Raw genomic sequence first — 18655 nt, 5'->3', positions numbered from 1 at the left:
ACCATTACTGAATGGATGTAACTCATAGGCATTATCACCTAGTGAATATATGGCAATTAGAGGTAGTTTACCAAGTGGGAGAATTGAATTGGCCTTATTTTCTATACCTCAGGTGTAGTTCCTGAGTATTCTGATGTATGTCATCATTTTCGCAAAATATTTCATTGGCTGTGCTAGGTCAAGCATATTTCTTGCAAGGTATCTCATCAGCCAGTCAAATTCTGATGCAAGCTGTTAGCGACACGGAATGCTTAAAATTACTGTGCAGGATGATATTTGAGATTCAAATTTCAAGCTGTCTCAACTCTGAATACTAAATCTTTCAATTTTTCAAAATTATCTTTCAGTTGAAAGATAACTTTGAAAGCCATAAACTATTTGTTAGTATATTTTAATATCTAAATATCATTTTAGATTGTATTAAGACATTTTTAAATTTTTATGTAAAATTTTAAATTTTCTACTTTGTTGAATTGCCATCCTAAAAATGGTCCAATAAATTAAACTTACTGCACATATTGATTTTACTGTCGGTACAATACACTGCTGATACTTAAAATGGCATCACTTCAAACTTGAAATTTATGTTGCTTTTTTAAGGGGAGGTATTATCCCCCCCCAAGATTCATCTTTCAAATGATGGGTGCATGTTGTACATAGGTGAAGATTGTATATAATTTATATGCACTATCTCTGCAATTTTCACATAAACTTCTGTCTCCCTTCTTAAAAATTGATATATCATTGTAGCCCCCCCCCCTTCTGCAGTACCAATACACAGATTCAATCCTTGCTTTAACAAGAGATATCCCTATATTCAATTAATTCCAAGGTACTTTTTTGTTATAGGTAAGGCCTTTTTCCATTTCTACCATCTCCAATAAATCTGTTCCTCTGTTATTTACATTCCCAGCTTCTTTTTGATTCTTTAGTAAGAACAGAGTAATACTATATTTGCTTATAATATTGTATCCATTCTTCTTTGAGATTTCTGAAATTTCTGCTGTAGTTTCTGTTCTTTTTTGTTTTATTGAAATGATTCATTAATTTATAAGCTGTGTTTTGAATATAGATCATTAGTTTTACTATGGAATCTATCCCAAGAAGAATTTTAATGAATTTCCTTTACTGTATTTTTTATTTTTTATTGCAATCTGATGATTCTGATGTTTGTTTCAGTAAGTGTAGCCTCTAAGCTTTGTTTTACTTCTATACCCACTGCCATCTATTTTGTTATTCCACATTTTCAATCCTTTTTTTTTTTTCCTTTTATTGTTTGTCCTTGTTCTGATGAACTTCCTTGTTTTTTTTATTAGCTACTGCTATTATTTATTTTGTCATTCAGAAAAAAGAGGGAGCCGAGATGAAAGAACCTTTTTTTTTTAACAATTGTGTAATCTGATATTAACCAAAATCCTTTGCATTCTATGATTAAAAATATAATATACATCCAAAATAAATATATTTATGGATATGTTTTTTGGGGAAAATGTTTGTCATTTTTATTTCATAAAACAATGAGATCTCTTCCTACTTTACAATCATGTTATTTTAAAAAATATTATTCTTTAAATATGCTTACATTCTGTCATCTCTCTCTAGCATTAAAGTTACTTGAAGTTGTTTCATCAACTTTTTAAATCATAGTAAAATGTTTTTCACTCTCATTTAGGCATATGTTCTCATTATTGTCAAATAGCCTCTTTTAGATTTTAATCTTACAGTTACATTTCTTTCCTAACCATTGCCCTGGCATTTCAAATGCCATTCTTACTGTTGTTGTTCCCTTTAAATTTGTGCTACTTTTTCATTGTGTACTTCTAATTTGTTCATATTATAAGAAGAGGTTACCAGCTTCTTGCCCCCCCCCCCACCTCCAACCAGGGAGACTAGAATGTTACTCTTTTAGTCTAGCACATCCACTTAACCTCCTGTCTGACTATGGTGATCCTGTCAGCTGTGCTACCAGTGGCATAGCTCTTAGGATGATTGGTATTCAAAAGCTCACCACAACAAGGTGGGGATACCAATGAGGAGGTATGGATTGATTACTCTGAAAAACGGTTAAATGGTACATCAGATGATAGAAAAGAGTAGAAAATATCCAGGAGGAATTTAATCTGGAGTGTACATTAATACTAGAGGTAGAAAAAGCCATCAGAAACCTGCAACATGGAAAGTCAACTGAAGTAGAGGATATTTGGCCTGAAATATTGAAATGCAGTGGCTATGCTGCATAATCCCAGAAGACTTTGTCACAAGATCAAATCCAGATGGTTGGAGAATAGCTTTCATCGTACCAAATTTAAAAAAAAAAAAAAAAAGTAAATTAAAACTGAATGTGAAAATTATATAGAGAATTTCTCTACTAAAGTTTCATGAAGGAAAGCATTATAGAAGAACATGTGAGAGAAAGAAGGCTGATGAAAATTTTTGAAGCCATAAAGCAATCCACATTAGGCTAAATGTGGATTGCTTTATGGCAGAAAGTTGAAAATTCATTGAGGTATAACAAATAATGCACAGGAAATAGTCAAGGGGTTTTTAAGGAAAGCTGCATCAGATTGTATATCCACAATTATGAAGATAAATCAAGTAGGAGTTAAATGGATAAATAGCTTGTTAAATAGGAGCTGGAAAGTGAGAGAGAGAAATAAGAAAATGTTATGGAGGATATGTAAGGAGAAAGGTTCAGAAGAATCATGAACAGTACAAGGCTCAAATAAAAAGGGTGACCAGCACCCTGCAGAAGGCAACATCAGATTAGGAGAAGAAATTAAACAAGCAGGCTTGGTTAATTTTCTCTCCTAATTTACTAATTTGTCAGTTAATTCATTATGTGCCGAATAAAAGGAAAAACGATGATGGCAGAGAGGTGACAGAAGCTGAAGAAATAGTTGAATTACTGAGTGATCATTTTGATGATAGTGCATGTCATCTAGATGGAAATAATGCAGTGATTGATGTGGCAGATTGATTTAAAACTGGAGATAGATGAACTAGAGGCATTTAGAATATTAAGAAATCTCACTATGAATGCAGCCATGGGATTGGATACGAGACCTATGTATTACAGGAAAATACAAAGAAATAAATTGGCAGTGCCTTTATTAAGGTTACTTTTTGATTAAGGTCTCAACTCTGGCAAAGTCCCATAGAAGTGGAAAGCAGATGGAATAATTCTGTTTAATAAAGAGACTCCAAGACAGAGGTAGCAAATTATAGACCAGACAGTATATCTTAGAAGTGCTAGTTAGGGTATTAGAGAAGCTAGTCAGAGGCAAAAATAAGTGGATAGGAATATGGTATTCTATGGGACAGTATAGCTTGTGAAGAGGAGGTATTGTTTTAATAATTTCTTATAGTTAAATGACAATTGATTTGGATAAGAGAAATTAATACACATTAACATTGCTGGATTTGCAAATATATTTGTCAGGCTATCATGGAATTCTATTATTACTTAAACAGTTGGAACAAGTGGACATGATTGGTTTGGTTTAAGTTCATTTAATTTGATTTACAGCCGAAGCATCTCAGCTATGAGGCCAGTGTATTATTTCATTAATTGCATGTGTTTTAATGGCCTGTTTGCTTGCTTTACAATAACATGGATAAAAGGATGACTGATAGACAGACATCAAGGAGTAGTATATGAAAGAGTACAATCCAAGAGAAGGAAGATAACAGTTGTTAATTTAAGTGACCAGTAGTGAGCCTCAGGGCACTGTACTTGGCTTACTTCTGTTCAGTTTATACATTAATGATTTTGGGAATGATTTTAGATAAGAATTATTCAGTTGTTTGTAAATGATGCTAAACTAGTAAGGACAATGGTTAATAAAGATGCCACGGCTGAAGGCTGATTGCATTAGGACTTTAGTTGGGCAGTGGATAATGAATGTTAATTCATTGTATCAGAATGCAAAGTTATGCCCTTTGGGTTTGAAAAAAAACTACAAGCTGTGTATTACATAGACAGAACCGGACTGCTTAACATTAATGAGACTAGAAATTTGAGAGTGAGGTGGATAGAGTTGAAATTCATAAGATGCAAACTGGAAAAATTGGCAGAATTGCTCAAGAAATCATTGGATGTTAAATAGCACATGACTGATAGTGATGGGGAGGTTATTATCTCTATAAGGCTGGTACGACTACATCTGGAGACTATTGTAGGTTGCCTGGGTTTCTTCAGGTTATGGTGGTGCAGAGGATTCAGAGGTGAGTAACCAAAATGAGGACTGGGCTGTGGAGTGTTTCCTCTGAGGATAGACCAAAGACTATATTTCTCTGTTAGTTTCATGCGTTTCTTCGGGAGATTTTATAATGTAAGTTAAATGACAAGAGATCTTTATTGCATCAAAGTTAAGAATTGAAACAAAGGTTGAAAATCAGTTTAACAGTAGATGCACAATAGCATCATGCATCCACTGTTAAACCAGTTTTCAGCCTGTGATTTGATTTCTGTTAACTTTGATACAGTAAAGGTATCTTGTCAGGTAACTTACATCTATAAAATCTGAAGAACTTTTCAAAAAGGTGCACAAAACTCTTAGAAAAATATAGTGCTAATAAAATTTTTTCAACTCAGAATTATGTGGTCTTCATACCAGAACTCTCAAAAATAACCATGGAAACCTCAGAAGTATAGACTGAAGATTTGTTGGTTACAAAGTTTAGCTGGTAGGCAGAAAAGAAAGTGATGGAAACATATGTTACTAAAAAGGAATTTTACAGGTGATTAAAGAAATTTTTCACTACCTTACAGGATGACATCGGACATTGTGTGTGTGGTTAAGCATGGGTGTGAAGACCAGATTTTTTGCATGAATAGTGGTGATGAGTGGAATGGGTTTGCCAGAGGTGGTTGTGAGTACTATCAATGAAAGAGTTTTAAAAAAGTATGAATAGTTTGATAGTATGGCCTTCCCATGATGACTTTCTCTTTGGACTCCATTGATAACTATTTTGGAATATTTGGAATGAGGACTTGATTTTAAATAAAGATATATTTTAATTTCACTGTAGAAAAATTATTTGAAAACTGCTTTTCATTCCTTCTATTATAAAATACAGTAATTTAAATAATCCTATTCATTTGTTTAGCTTGTTGAAGTAGTTTTCCGAGTTTTTCCAGAAGAAGGCCCTCAGCTCTTTCAGCCTATTCTTCTTCATGTTTTATCTTCAGTACTGAAGGATGAGGTTAGTGTTGTGATATAACTCTGAATTAGTTATAGATGTGTGTTTTATTTGCTCATATTATTTTCATTAAAAATATAAATTGTGTGCATATGTGTCATCATCATCATCATCATCAAATTCCTGCTATGTACCCTCAAGGGGTGTACAGGATATGATAGTACTACATGAAAAAAATTACATCATGATTAATTAATTTCCTATCTACAATTTTCCTCCAAATCAGTCTGTTACTTGTCAAGACTCCAACATTATCAGATCTTATATTTCTATCGTCTAAGGCACTTTGTACCGTATCAATTCACCTATATCTTGGTCTTCCTCTGGGTCGTTTTCCTGCCAACCTGGCAGAGAGCACTTGTTTTGCTAATCTTTCCTCGCCCATTCTGTTTAAGTGACCATACCACCTGAGATTAGCTCTGCTAATGCATTCCTGGATGCTGACAATGTCAAGTTCTTTCCTAATATCCTCATTTTTAATATGATATTGCCATTGATGCCATCTGTTCACACCTATAATCTTTCTCAGGACTCTCATATCTGTGGTCTCTAGTCTTTGGTCAAGTGTTTTACTTCTGACCCAGCTCTCAGATCCATAAGTTAAAACTGGTTTGAACACTGTTGAATACAGCTAATTTAATGTTCTGACTAATTTCTTTCTTATTCCATATGAATTTATTCAATTGACTTCCCACCATACCAGCTTTGCTGATTCTGTTGTCTATTTCTATATTTAATTTATCATCTTCAGTAAAAATCGTGCCTAAATAGCTGAAATATTTTACTTGTTCCACAGGTTCTCCATTCACAACACAGTTGACATTTTCAATGATTCTGCCTATTTTCATTGTCTTTGTCTTTTTATTGCTGACTTTCATACCATATCTATTACAACAGCTATTCAATTTAGTCAGAGAATCTTGCAGACTTGTAGCGGATTTATTTAGAAGTATAACATCATCCGCATAAAGCAAAGAGCTGACATTAACATCTCCGATTTTGATATCAGGTTTAATACCACTTTCCTTCATAATGTGATCCATATAGATAATGAATAACAGAGGGGATAATGCATACATCCTTGTCTCACACCAGATTTAACATTAAACCATCTTCCTGTACTTCCTTCAATTCTAACTGCTGACTTACAACTCAAATAAAGACTAAGTATTGCTTGATATAATGCCCCATTGAAGGCATTTAAGTGCAGCGTATTGAATAGCTTCTGTCTTGGCACCTTGTCATTTGCCTTTTCCAAATCTACAAAACTTAAATACAGATCTTTGTTATATTCCCATGCTTTCTCGACTATTTGTCGTAAAGTGACGATCTGATCCTGACAGCCTCTATTTGGCTTGAATCCAGCTTGTTCTTCACCTAGCTTTTCTTCCACAATTCTTCTCAACCGCTTCTCAAGTATACTTGCATAGATCTTGCCGGGAACACTCAGTAGAGAAATACCTTTGTAATTCTCACATGCAGTTTTATTTCCCTTTTTATATATGGGTACTATGAGAGCTCTACTCCAATCATCGGGAATTCATCCCTCTGTCCAGGCCTTCTGAACTATGCAGTGCAGCCACTGTAAGACTCTCACACCACCATACTTCAGCATTTCTGATCTAATATCATCTACTCCTGCTGCCTTTCCACATTTCAAGCCTTTGATGGCTTTTTCTACTTCAAGTATGGATATGTATTCCTGACTGCATGCCTGTTGAGTGTTTTTTACCACTATGCTGTCATCGCTGCTTGTTTCATTTAGAAGTTTTTCAAAGTAATTACTCCATACTTCAAGGATATCTTTTTCTCCCGTTTTCATGTCACCTTTATCATCTCTAACTCCTTTTACAGCACTCTTTCCTCCATTCCTAAGCTTCTTCAACAACCATCAGAATATTTTGCCAACTTCCTGATATTTATTTTCTATATTCTTGCCAAAGTCCTCCCGTGACTTTTGTTTAGCTAGTTTTACACAGTGTTTAGCATTCTTGCATTTGTCTCTATATTCTCTAAGAGCACAAGCTGACTTATTTGACAGGGACTTTTGATATGCTTTTTCTTTTCCCTCACTGCCTCTTTAACTTCCTGTGTCCACCAGGGAGTTCTGATTTTTTTATCCTTGCACACAACCTCACCACATGCCTCTCTGGCAGAATCAATTAATGTTTTCTTCAGAGATTGCCACTTAATCTCCAAGGTTTGATTCCTGTTCTCAAACTCTTTCATTTTTTCTTCAATAATCTTTGTGTATTTTAGTCTACAGTTCACATCTGAGAGCTGCTCAACTTTTATTCGCTTTAAAACTTTCTTACATGTTATTCTTTTCAATATGAAATTCAATTTTATCTTGCTCAAGACTAGATAGTGATCACTTCCAATTTCAAATCCTCTGTACACTCTGGTGTCCTGCACCAGGGAGAAAACATTACTATCAACAATGACATAGTCAATGAGACTTTTCTTATTCCTAGCCTCTTCTCTCCATATGAATTTGTGCACATTTTTATGTTGGAACATGGTGTTAGTAATAACCAGTCCATGTCCTGAGCAGAAATCCAACAGATATTTGCCATTATTATTAGCTTTGCTCTTTTCTCCAAATTTTCCCAAAATACTTTTGTATGTCTCACAATCATTTCCTACTCTGCTATTTAGATCCCCAATAAGGACCAATTTTTCATTGTGTCAGTTGCTTTTTCTAAAGCTTCAAAAAATTCCTCCACTTCTACCTTAGTAGCACCTTCTGTGGGACCATAGGCACAAATAAGTCTCATTGTCCAGTTCCCCATTCTCATATTTGCCCACATTACTCTACTTGAGACTGACTGCCATTCAAGAAGATTAGCCTCGTATTTTGTGTTGAATACTGTGGCTACTCCTTCTTCTCCCTTGATTGTCATTTCCTGAATATAACATTTTGTATTTATTGCTCAGAAAGGTCTCACCAGTTTTGGTCTTTTTTGTTTCAGTCACCCCTATTATGCCGATCTGGTACTTATCTAATTCCTCAGCTAGCTCCATTTCTTTGCCATTCAGGCTTCTTATGTTGATAGTACCGATCTTTAACTCTGATGATGTTGAGTTGGGGTTTGTTTTCAGATTTGTTCCAGTAGCTGACTTTTCTTTGTTTGCCCTGGTTCCCTGGCGTAAATGTATTTTATGTGAAGACCACTAAAAGAATTAAGGGTAATCAAATAACTGAACTTCCCAGATAATTAGGTAGTGATGTTCCAAATCCAGTACAGTAGTGTGCACATATACTCTACTTACTAGAAATGACAATCATAAATTAAGACAATAAGTTAAAAAGATAAAAGCAATAATTGATTATTCATTAATAAACTAAATATTTGGTTATTGTTTATAATTTCAGCTACCTGAATTTTTTTATAATTGAAATGTAATATCAAATTATATTATCCATAATGAAAATTATAACTGTAGAAATTTTGTATTCACTTTATGAATTTAATTAACAGGGTACAGCCTATGACTGGCATGACCATGCATGTTATTTGTCACCAAATGCAAGTATAATGGACAACCCTGTAGCCCTATCATTAGTGATCTGCTGGTCTTTGTTCTGTCATCATTTTTTGGCACATGCACCCTCAATAGATGCATTATATATTTATGATAGTACAATTCATATTTCATTATTAATTTACTATTAGCAATTTTCTTCCAAATTGATGTATTATTTAACATATCTCTGAGTTGATCAGCTCTGTATTTCAGTCTCCTACTCCAATAACTTGAGAAATCTTTATGAGGTCTTTTCAGTTAAATGGTGAATTAGCCCGTCTCATATGGAAGTAGAGGTTTTTTCCCTCCTGGAAACTCTGGTTTTTTCGTCCCTCAGAACAGGCAAATCGGTCCCATGAATGCACAGTTCCACAGCCATAAATACTTGCCCTTATGGGAATGACATGCTAGCTGTATTAATTTGTTGTAACCCCTAATCATTATACTTACCATCCATCATAAGGGATGGATGGTTGTTGAAGAAGAATAGCACTCCAAACTACATCAACCCATTTATATATTGGTTTTACTCTAGTTCTTTTTTCTTACTATTTTTGCTTCAAATACTTGTTTTGTTAACTTTCATGCTCCCATTCTGTTAAAGCGACATGTCCACTTAGATTATCTGCTTGCACATTCTTAAAATATTAATTTCAAGTTCTTTACTGATGTCATCATTTTTAATATTGTTTTGCCAGTAAGGCCATTTATTTATTCATATTTTTCTTAAATATGAGTGAATAAATAACCAATCATAACCCATTATGAGTTATTCAGTGATATCTGAATTCAGGTTATTCAGATATCACTGAATAACCTGAACTTTCAGTGATATCTGTGGTCTCTGAGCAACAGTTTTATTTCTGAGTCATCTCTCAGCTCCATCTCACAAAATTGTTTTGAACACTGTCTTGTATGCTACTAATTATTTATGGTATTATAATAGTAAAAGAAAAACAACAAAACTACTTTTATATATAATGATTTTAGTTGGCATTAATTCTATTTAATTTGGTATAAAGTCTAATAAAGAGAAAAATGGTTAACTTTTTTTATTTTACATCATATCAGGAAATCAAAATAAAAAGGCTCTTGTTAAATAATGAAGTATGTGTAATACTGTATTTTGCAAAGCCTAAAAGATTTTAAAATAACTTCTTTAAAATAGTGAGCTTAAAATAGCATCAATTCTATAGGACTTATGCCAGGTATTTTCTGTAGTTCACTTTTGTTATAGTGGTGGGTGCTGATATAAATTAATATGAACCAATTTTGGTTACCCTGAAGATAGGGCCTTATATATGAATTTTAATAGCATACTTTATGTGAATGAGTTCCCTTGTTTTGGTTTAATGCTTCTATTATTTCTTCTCTCTCATAAAGACATGATTATGAATACAAATAAGAATGGTACACTACACACAACAATAGCATTGAGTACACTCAATGCTATTGTTGTACACTGAGTACACTCAATTGTTGTTGCATTGAGTGTAATCAATGCTATTTTAAACTGTAACAGCACAAAACTTCATGATAGTGTACTAAATTTCCTTATAAATGACATGACAGTCTATGTTCACAAAATAGAGTTGTGGGAAGTAGTTATTCATACATTGTGTGAAAACTAGAATATTAAAGAAATGATGAAATTTTTTTTCTTGTCTTAGGCAGTAATTTCCTATTTAGTATTGTATTATTTCAAAAAAAAAAAAAAAAAAAAAAAACAGAATTGATCTTTTTGACATTTACATTGATAGAAGCCAAAGTAAATTTATGTGAATTAACGAAAAAGACATGGTTGAAAACAAATTTTTTAGCAATAATAAAATGAGGAGGAAATAAAATTGAATAAGAAGCATAAGTCAGTGTAAGTCATGTAATAGCATACAGAATTTTGACCACTGCACTTTTACAATGCTCACTGCTACTTAGCGCAGGGGGAGGGTAACTCTAAAATTTTAGAATAATAAAATACCCAGTATTTTATAACCAAGACAACTTGATCTTCTGCTAAGAGAGTGATAAACGTGGGGAGAAAATTGGCTCAGGTCAAGTAAACAAAGAATGGCAGGAAACAAAACATAAAGGAAATTGTATATTGACAGCAGAACACAATGGCTTGCAGGCTACTAACTGAGGTTAAATATCATTATAATAGATCATGTTGGAGGTTTAATGGAATATTGCAGCTCCTTCTCCTCACAGAGGAGAAGATGCTGCAAGAACCTTACATTCATGGATAAAACTCATCAAAGAAATACCCCACGATAAATATGGTAGTGCAATATTTACAAAAGAGAACTTGATCCCATCGTCCATTGACTCAACAAACAACAGAAACATTGAGATTATTACAATCACATTTAAAAATATCTCAATCACCCCAGTCTATAAACCACCAGAAGAAGCTTTTTCCTTCCCTGACATCCTCCTCAATATTAAGGCATACATGACTAATGTTGTATTAGGTGACTTTAACAGCCATAGTGTTAACTGGGGTTGCACAAAGTCCAATGAAGATGGAAAACTTGTTGAAAAATGGCTGAAACCCTTTCTCTAAACCTGATACATAATCCAAAACTCTCTGCATCTTTCAACAGTGGCAGGTGGAAGCGAGGCTATAACCATGACCTAATTTTTGTTAGCTCAAAAATATCCAACATTTGTGTTAAAAAAGGTCTTAAATCCGATTCCACATACTCAACATGGACCTATAATGCTTCAGTTCAACCCAGCAATTATGCCTAACACAGTCCCTTACAGACGACGATTTAATTTCCAAAAAGCTAATTGGAATTGTTTCATGGAAGATCTCGACTGCTCCATAGAATAAGTCTCTCCAAACCCTCAAGAGTATCCTCATAAAAATACTGAGGAAAATCTCCATTAAATATCCCCCCCCAAAAAAAAAAAAAAAAGATGCTGCACAAATTACATTCCAGGCCTTTCCAGTGACATACAACCCCAGTATGCTGATTACTTACAACTTTACAACACCAACCCCTTCTCAGAAGAGACTATCTAAGCAGGAGAAAAATTATGCTCCAAGATGGCTGAGGAAAGGCATTCCTCATGGAAAAAAGAAATAGAAGCCCTTGATATGACCCATAGTAGCAGAGAGGCATGGAACTTTATCAACAGAATTAGGAAGGATTTCACTAAGCCGTATGAGCATCCACAGGTAACAGCTAATCAAATTGCTCACCAGCTGCTGCTCAATGGAAAATTCTCTAAAAAGCACACAAAAAACAAGATACTTAAAGGAACAAAATATGATTAACTCAGACTTCACCATCACTGAACTCAACCCTGCCATAAACCTATTAAAACCTAGAAAATCTGCAGGCCTTGATGATGTCTGTAATGAACAGAGTAAACATTTTGGAAACAGGACTAAAGAGTGGTTATTAAACCTATACAACACTTGCCTCAGAACCCTAAGGATACCAATTATCTCTAGGCATGCCAAATGGTGGCCTTTCTGAAACCAGGGAAAACTCCAACAGAAGCAGAAAATTACAGACCTATATCACTACTCAGCAACCTCTTTAAACTCTATGAACGATTAATTTTGAATAGGCTACAACTCCTAATCGAACCCCATCTTATTGCTGAGCAGGCTGGCTTTAGACCAGGCAAATCCTGCACATAACAAATTCTCAACCTCACTTAATATATAGAAAATGGTTATGAGCAAAAACTAGCCACAGGAGCAGTCTTTGTAGATCTAACTGCAGCATATGATATACCATAAACCATCTCACACTCAGAAATAAAATATACAGAATAACTAGAGACTATTGCCATGTCCTCCTGATCCAATCACTCCTGGAAAACAGACACTTTTACGTGGACCTGAGGGGTAGGAATAGCTGCTGGCACCTCCAAAAAAATGGTCTCCCGCAGGGAAGTGTGTTATCACTGTTACACTCTACATCAATGATTTCCCCATCTTTCCAGGTACCAGAAATTTTATCTATGCTGATGACCTTGCCATAGCTACTCAATCAAAAAATTTCAAGTCCATTGAAACTATTCTATCACTTGCCTTAAATAGTCTAACCACATACTATAGTAGCAACCAACTAAAACCAAATCCCTTGAAAACCCAGACCGGCCTTTTCTACCTTAACAATAAGGAAGCTACAGATTTCTTGGGAAGACTCTAAAATAGAATATTCCCGGAATCCAATCTACCTCGGTGTGACTCTTGATTGCACCCTCTCATATAATGTACCACTTGTGTTTGGAAAAAACAAAGGCAAAAGCGAATGCAAGAAACAATATACTAAAAAAGCTTACCTCCTCTAAATGGGGTGCAGACCCTAACACACTGAGATCTTCTGCCTTGGCCCTTTGCTATTCTTCTGCTGAATATGCCTGCCCCATATGGTCCAGATCCTGCCATGCTGAAAAACTTGATCCAGCATGGAATGAAAGCTGCCGTGTAATTACAGGATGCCTGAAACCAACACCACTAAAAGACCTGTATACTTTGGCTGGTATTGCACCCCCTTCAATTTGAAGATCTGCATTCTCAGCTGATGAAAGAAGCAGACAAATGAATGCCACCCACTATTCGGCCAGACTGGAGTGCCCCAAAGACTAAGATTCCAGCATAGCTTCCTGGCAACTGTTGAACCACCTAAAAACCTCCCAGAGACAAGGCTTCAACAATGGCTTGCACTATACCCCGAAAATACTGGTATTCCAACAGCTGAACATCTTCCACGTGGTGCCCACTTTGACTGGAATACTTGGAAAAGTCTCAACAGACTGCGAACGACAGGACACTGCAAACAAAACCTCATCAAATGGGGCTACTACCTCACTGGCCCAGAGAATTGTAAGTGTGGGACAACCTAGTCTATGGAACACCTTCTTTCTTGCCCCTTTCTTCCTTTATCTTGCACAAAAGAGGACCTTATATCCTGCACAGAAGGAGCAGTTGATTGTGCAAGATATTGGGGGAACATCTGACCATATTTATTGTATGTAAGTTATGTATAGTTTCCTTTTTTTCATATTTAATTATTATTTCCCTGTATAATTCACCTACCAATTCTAAGCTGATCTCATTGTAATGTATCCTAATTTGTTGTAAATCATGTTGTACCACTTACTTACTTACTAATGTACCACTTGTGTTTGGATACGAAATAAAAAAATTAAAATGGAATATTAGCAGCACTGGGAAAGGATTAAAACTAATTTTAATGCTTCCTCCTGATAATATTCCATTAAACCTCCAACATGATGTCTTCACAGCACTTAACCTTCAACACACACACACACATCATAATAGATGTTTATTATAAGCAGGTTTCCATTTTCCACTAATAGGGGAGTATAAAAAATAAATCATTAGTAATAGTAGTAGCGCATAATGAACAAATGAAAGAGTGAAACTGAATGAATAGCTGAAAATAAACATGCTCTAATGACAATAATTGATTGTGCAATTAAGGGACATTTCCAGAGCACTGCAGTGTGCTGTTTCAGTTGGACAGACCAGTACAAATCACAGTCAGCAAACTTTATTCAGTTAAATTTGAATTAGCTCCTTTCATATGAGATGGCTGAGTTTTTTCCCTGCTGGAAACTCAAGTTTTTTTTTTTCTTCCACAAAACAAACAAACCAGCTGGAGGACACATACAGATATACTGGCCAATAATTCAGCCAGTACTGAAAAGGTGGACAAATTGCTATTTTAACAATTATACAATCATTTAAATTCACTTTCTTTATGTTATCTCACACCAGAAACAAATGAAATGTTAATCACTGATGGTCACAATAGCAACTATCAGTAATAGTCCTTTTGTTACCAGTAGAACTAAGCTTACTCAGAATACCATTGTTGACTAAGCCTCTGAGCACTTCTGAATATATCCTCTTGCTAATAGTATTTTTAATATCATCAGACTGGAGGAAATTATTTAGGAGTGAGTCAGTGCAGGCAGGAGTTATGGTGTAGCATTAACATATGGGAAAGGCCAAGCTTCTGTTGTACTAGGCACCACTAGGTAATTGAGTTTCATCATCCAGTACTAAACCTTCCTACACAAATTATTAAAACTTATATGTACTCCAGCCAGCATAATTATACCTCATGAAGCACACTGTGGCAGCATTAGGACATTAAATTCCATCTTCTCTTCCAACTTTATACTTCACTTATTCTTCACCTGTGAACAGAGTATTCAGAAATAATTTTGTTCCTTAATAACATACAGTAGTTCAGGTTCTGTTGATAATCACATATGAACAATGGATCTATTTAATTATTTAATAACTTTGATTGCCAGTCTGGTTGTTTGAGTGGATAGTGTTAATTCTTTCTAACCAGCAGGTTGCTGTGGGCTTAGATGTTAGTGAATATTTTAAGGTAGAAGGTGAATATCATCAATCGATGTTTGAACACTGTCCCACTTATTGGAGAGCTGAAGTGGCTTGAAAAATTTCCATGTATGATATCTAGAGAAGAGTTTTCAGATTATTAAAAAAATAAGCAAATAAACAATATTAAGATAAAAAATTAAAAAAAATCTTAGCCCACCCATGGTACTTCAAGAGGTCTCAGAAAAATAAGGCAACACATTTTTTTCCTCAAGGAGGTTTAATAATAGGAAGTTGAAATTATACACCAAGAAATAAGCAAACATGCACTACTTCTCTACAAAGTCTCCAGATTTATTAATGCACTTGTTCCAAATAAATCAGTTTATCAATACTAGTACTGAACAAGTCTGTGCCCACACCTAGTAACCAATATCATATCACCAGATGAACTTCCTCATCTGTAGTGAAATTCCTTCCAGAAAGGTGTTTCTTGAGAGGGGGGGGAAGATGTGGCCTAAGTTTGGGCTATGGGGAGATATGGCAGAGTTTCCCAACGATTACAGCAAGCAACCACTCACGAGTGGTATGCACAGAGTAGCATTGTTATACACCAAAATCACACTGCTTGTCAGGAGTCCTGGTCATGTGTGTGTTGAATGGTGGCTTTCAGTTTGTCCAATGTTATACAGTAAAGCTCTGCATTGATTGCTCCTTCCTTCAGCAAGAAGTCCACCAACAAAAACACCTTGCAATCCCAGAATGGCCATGATTTTTCAGACAGTGGGAGCAGTTTGGGAATTTTTTGCACACAGGAGATTGTGGATGTTTCCAGGTCATGGAATCTTATTTGCTCTCCAGGGTAAAGTGATGAACCCACATTTTGTCTCCTGTGACTAAGTAAGAAAATCCTCACCTTTTTTGCTATATCACAACAGATTCACAAGAAGAGGAGCACAAGCATGTTGCCTTGTGCTCCTCTTGACACACCCAGTGGGAGCACGCTACCTTTCAAAATCCAAGGAAATTGTTAACAATGCTACTCTGTGCATACCACTCGTGAGTGGTTGCTTGCTGTAATCGTTGGGAAACTCTTTTCGTTGGACTTACTCAAGTTCATCGCTTGTGCAGTTTCACTTGATGGTCTTCAAGAAAGATGCCCTTAATGCATGAAATGTTGTCTTTTTGTCTTGCTTTCTTCACCAAAAACACACTGCATCTTTGACATACCAGCAACCAATTCAAAGTGAATGTCACTTGGTAAATCCCCTTTTGCTTGCAAAAAATTAATATCTTTACAGACATCTGTTTTTTTTTTTTTGTTGTTGTTGTTGTTGTTGTTGTTTTCTCCCACAGACAGCATCCTCAACACAGAGGCCAAAATATCAAATGTAATAATTTATTTTAGTTAATAAATTTTTATTCTTTAGGTGGTAGTTCAATCTATAAGTCTTTCATAATGAACCTGATTGTCAATCTTTCTTGGCACAGACATATCACAAGTAGTGGTACTCCTCCCCTATCAAAGAAATTAGGTTTTCTCCTTCACCTCAGATTGAACTTCCCTCTAAAGAACCATTAACTCAAATCATAAATTCATCCACCTATTTACTATTGTTCTCGTATTTGTAGCAGAATTTCAAGGGGTTCTCTAAAAATCTGCTCAGTACAGAAGCAAGCAGTTAAGATAGATTAATAATTTATTTTTCACCAATTCATGACATTCTTTCACAGTGGCATTCAGTCAATGGAATTGGCATTGGTAATTCTTCTCTAAATCCATTAAAAACACAGAAAGCAGCTTCTTAACAATTTTTTTTTCTTTTTGTTAATTGTATGAAGAACAGCTTCTCTTCATATACTCGTAAAGAATATAATCTGCAGGTTTTCACATCCAGTGCTAACAAGTTTTTTTTTTCCTCAACTTTTTTTCTTATCTACACTGTGCCATAGGCACAGTGTAGATAAGAAAATTTATACTATTACAAAAATGAAATCCACTTTAATTCATTTTGAGTATATAAGTTAAATAAATTAATTGCACGTGTGCACATGGATTTATTTAACACACACACACTTTACATAATTAAATATCAATAATATAATATTTAAATAGCAATAATTAAATATCAACTACCCATAAGAATATTTGGGATCCCATATATTTCCAACCTAAAGAAATATTAGCATTAAAAAATTATATGACAAAAGCTGATAAGGATAATGCAGCTTTCATTATGGAATCACTTCACAGAACAAATGCTTAATTTTTGCACTGATACAGATTAGGATCCTACCAAATCTCAAAAGATAAAAGCATATCAATTATTTTAAAAAAAAGTTTCATCTTGGTTCAGAGAAATTACAAAAAAAAGCCAAAACCTTAGTATGTCACACCACCTCACAGATATGGTGCCCCAAAAATTCATGACCCAAAACTTGCAAGATAATTAGAAATTCTCACCCACATATACACAAACTGGTAACTCTCTCTCCCTTGTTAAAAATCATATTCACTTTAAAAGCTTAATAAAAAATTTTATCCTGAAAAATGTTGACATTACTTCATTGTTTACTGATGTATCTTTGACAGAGATCCTTGACCTTATTATGTCACATTTCCCTTCTGACATTTTTCAGTTATTCATATTCGTTATTTTTTATGGAAAGGAAAAATATACAAATTTTTAGATGGGACTGTAATGGGTTTCCCCCCCACACACACACTACCACCACTAACCAATTTCTATATGAAATTTCTGGAAAACAAAGCACTCACTCAACACACCACACATAAGAACCAATAGTTTGGCTGTGCTATGTAAATGATACGTTTGTTAATTGGTCTCTTGGCCTAGAACATTAGATACATTTTTAGTACATTCAACGTCCCTACTGGCCACATTGTGTTTTCACATCCTGCCAAAATATTCATGTGAAGTATAAATAGAGTTGAAGTGATATGGGTAAGAAGTGCAAGCTCAGTTATCTCCAATAAGAGATTTAATAATCCTTCACACTTAGCAGGACTCATCTGGATTAACCCACATTCATAGCTATCTCAAAGCCAGTTCATCTGAAAGGTAGAATAGTGTAGTTCCTTACAGTATGCAGGATTCATTCATTCATTCATCAATGGCTTTAACAGGCACTTAAGTGCCTGTAGCCTTCCAAGTATCCTTGGATTTCCTAACCATAATATGAGGATAAGGTGGTTACCCCTATGCCTCTAAGTATTGTCTGTAAATTGCTTGTGTTCTACTGGCTGGTTTGCTTTTTGAAGGACAAAAAATCCGAGTTTCCAGGTGAAAAAACCCTCTACCTCAGTATGAGACTGGATAACTCACCTTTAATTAAAAGAGAGCAGAAAAATTCCCATCACAGACGAGAATTGAACCTAGGTCTTTCCAACCAAAGGGCTTTGTCTGTACCGACTGAGCTGCAGAGGCTCATGCAGGATAGCATCTCTAATATTAAACAGAGATATAGTCTAAATATATACAGTATATTTTTATAGATGGTCTCATACAGAAGCAGCAGGGTTTTTTCCTCCTACAAAAAAGCAAGCCAGTCATTAAAATA

At 34.9% G+C, this 18655-nt stretch overlaps 1 protein-coding gene across 1 annotated transcript in view; it reads left to right on the top strand.

The window, feature by feature from the left end:
* The window catches only part of Impbeta11 (importin beta11), a 277003-nt gene that overhangs the window by 212935 nt on the left and 45413 nt on the right, over positions 1-18655 (top strand). The window contains exon 21 of the mRNA XM_090391468.1: positions 5110-5205. Coding sequence (XP_090247594.1) covers positions 5110-5205 — 96 coding nt within the window. The remainder of the gene's footprint in view (positions 1-5109; positions 5206-18655) is intronic.

This window comes from Typopeltis vanoorti, chromosome 4 (genome assembly GCF_054136105.1).
Source record: "Typopeltis vanoorti isolate ZY-2024b chromosome 4, IOZ_Tvanoo_1.0, whole genome shotgun sequence".
Taxonomy (NCBI): Eukaryota; Metazoa; Arthropoda; class Arachnida; order Uropygi; family Thelyphonidae; genus Typopeltis; species Typopeltis vanoorti.
The sequence above is the reverse complement of the archived record's forward strand: the minus strand, read 5'-3'. Positions and strand labels throughout refer to the sequence as shown.